At 49.4% G+C, this 2,968-nt stretch overlaps 1 protein-coding gene across 1 annotated transcript; it reads right to left on the bottom strand.

Annotated features, from left to right (window-relative positions):
• Positions 1-284: 284 nt before the first annotated feature.
• Positions 285-2,968, bottom strand: LACBIDRAFT_336292 (uncharacterized protein; the record flags this gene model as incomplete). Its single annotated transcript, XM_001891238.1, has 6 exons — positions 285-628; positions 686-1,282; positions 1,355-1,470; positions 1,854-1,936; positions 2,031-2,266; positions 2,320-2,968. Coding segments are annotated over 6 exons (2,025 nt in total), but the record flags the coding sequence as incomplete, so codon positions are not given.

Genomic DNA, 2,968 nt, shown 5'->3' with positions numbered 1-2,968 from the left:
TTGGATTCCTTTCTCAAGGACTTTGGCGCGGTGGATGTGTCAAGTTTCATACATCAATAAGATCTAGAGGCGAACGTTGCCTGGGGAATGATACATGCAGCAGTGTGAGAGCGTGTCGGGACAGATTCGCTTGCGCATGAGCCGCGACATCGGGATTGGAAGGTTTATATGAATGGTATTGATCTTGAGTGAGTTATGGAAGCTACATTACACCTTAGCGAAAGCCGAGGTTCGGGTGGCTTGTAAGAATGCCATTGGTATCCCCGGGGTCCGAATCAGCTCCACTAATCTCGAATTTCGGGTGGTGCAGTGAATCCTGTGAGAATACCACGGCTCCAGCAATGTGGAAAGGTATTCTCGGGGTCCAAGTCCCTTCCGGAGAAGCTGACCGCAAGGCTCCTCAAGTGATCATAACGTGGTTCAGAAAATATTGAATCGAATTTGTTGGTCAAGTCGCGAATGATATAATCAGGGAATAAACCAAAAGTTATCGCGATTTCCACCGGCGATGAGGTGGATACGCTGTTGAGGATACTCTCCACATCATCCGGTGATAAATTATGGAGCTCTAGGCGACCGAGGCCACCATTGGAAGAAATATTTATAAACGAAGCTGGGAAGTAGTAGCCTATAGAAATCACATCAGGATCTAGCGGAGAAATGGAGTACTTAAGTCACGACTCACGTTTGAATTCCCGCGACAATTCTAACGTCAAGTGGGTCAATTTGTTCCCCTGGGAAGCCAAAAATTGGGAGATTCTTCCAGAATTTTGAAAGTCGGGATCGTAGTTGAGAATAATATCAGAGATCGAATGATCAGGGGTGATGTCTGAGATCCAATCCAAAATTGGCTGGAACCGTCTCCAAAGTATCACCTTTCGCAGTGTCGACGGTGGGCGATGCTGGGGATCACCGTACGACTCGTGAATTTGCACAGAGAGATCTCCAACCTCCAACAAGGGAAGTGAACAGATCAGCTCAACCAGGTCTGTAATCGTTCTGAACTCGCAATGGAGGCAGAGGTTTACCACAGTGCGATAGGACGACATGAAGCCACGCGCTTGCGCAGAGAGAGGATTTTTCCTTAGCACGTATCCATCCCGTCCTTCGAATTTAAGTGAAAAGGTACGGAAAGGTACGACCCTCAGCTTGGAGAGCAGTTGGATGAGGGATCTCTGCTCTCCGTCTGTGCTACATTGTGCTCCCGCTGCGATGAGGGATAGTGACTTGACCAAGGGCGTGATGGTCGCGTGCGGAGAGTGGAAGAGGTCACCGAACCGTCCTATATCGCAACCAACAGAGATGGTGATGTTCGAGAAAAGGTGGCGGCGTGTTGAGAGGACCCATTTCTTACTGACGAGGCTGCTCGAGATGAGGGTGGCGGCATCCTGCTGACAGTCATCAAGAAAGAGATCAACAATTTCCGCAGGAAATTCGGAATGGTTGCTATAGGGGGCGATTTTAGACGGCCTGGCCATAAGCATACTCCAGATTTCGATTTTTGGAAGAGATTTTCTATCGTCGGCAGAGCTTCAACTGGATGTTCAATGTTTTCCTCGAAGACCTAGTGAGGAGGCGGGGATCGAAGCTCCGAGCTGACGAGCAAAGTGTTCTAGAGACTTTGGACGAGTATGGCCGCGACGTAGACCAACGTTTCGTCTGTTAAAGAGACTCAGGCGGCGGGGTGGTCTTTTACCACCAAGCAGAACATTACGTAACTGTCCCAGAATCACGGGATCACGCGTGTGCGCCCTCAGAGTCGCGGAATCCGCAATGGAACTCGACGTGTTTGGTTCACTCTCGAGACTCTTTTGATTTCTAACCCCTCAATGGTAGAGTACTAGATTGTCTACCATTGGTTGTAGGTTGTTAGAGTGATAGGGAACTGAAAATTATCCGGGTCCGGATCAGTTCCACTGATGTCCCGGGTCTCAAACTTTAGGCAGTGCAGTGAATTTTGTCAGAATACCACGACTCCGGCAATGTGGAAACGTTTTCTCAGGGTCCAAGTTCAATCCGGAGGCGCTGACCGCAAGGCTTTTTAAGCGATCATGACGTGGCTCGGAGAATATTGAATCCAATTTGTTGATCAAGTCGCCAATCATAAAACCAAGGAAAGAACCAAAAGTGATTGCGATTTCCACCGGCGATGAGGTGGATACGCTGTTGAGGATACCCTCCACATCATCAGGTGATAAATAATGGAGCTCTAGCCGACTGAGGCCACCATTGGAAGAAATGTTTATAGACGAAGCTCGGGCGTAGGCTGTAGATATCACATCAGGATCTAGCGGAGTAATCGAATAAGGCACGACTCACGTTTGGATTTCCACGACGATGTCAACGTCAAGTTGGTCAATTTGTTCCCCTGGGACGGCAAAAATTGGGAGATCCTCTTGGGATCTTGAGAGTGGGGATCGTAATTGAGAACAATATCAGAGATCGAATGATCAGGGGTGATGTCTGAAATCCAATCCAGAATTGGCTGGAACCGCTTCCAAAGTATCACCTTTCGCAGTGTCGACGGTGGGCGATGTTGGGGATCACCGTGCGACTCATGAATTTGCACAGAGAGATCTGCGACCTCCAACAAGGGAAGTGAACAGATCAGCTCAACCAGGTCTGTAATCGTGCTGAACTCGCAATGGAGGCGGAGGTTCACCACAGTGCGATAGGACGACACAAAGCCACGCGCTTGCGCAGAGAGAGGATCTTTCCTTAGCACGTATCCACCCTGTTCTTTGAATTTAAGTGAAAAGGTACGGAACGGTACGACCCTCAGCTTGGAGAGCAGTTGGATGAGGAATTCCGACTGCTCTCCGTTTGTGCTGCATTGTGCTCCCTCTGCGATGAGGGATAGTGACTTGACGAAGGGCGTGATGGTCGCGTGCGGAGAGTGGAAGAGGTCACCGAACCGTCCGATACCGCGACCAACAGAGATGGTGATGTTCGAGAATAGGTGGCGGCG

This window comes from Laccaria bicolor, genomic scaffold (assembly GCF_000143565.1).
Source record: "Laccaria bicolor S238N-H82 LACBIscaffold_550 genomic scaffold, whole genome shotgun sequence".
Taxonomy (NCBI): Eukaryota; Fungi; Basidiomycota; class Agaricomycetes; order Agaricales; family Hydnangiaceae; genus Laccaria; species Laccaria bicolor.
This window is presented reverse-complemented; position numbering and strand designations above follow the sequence as displayed.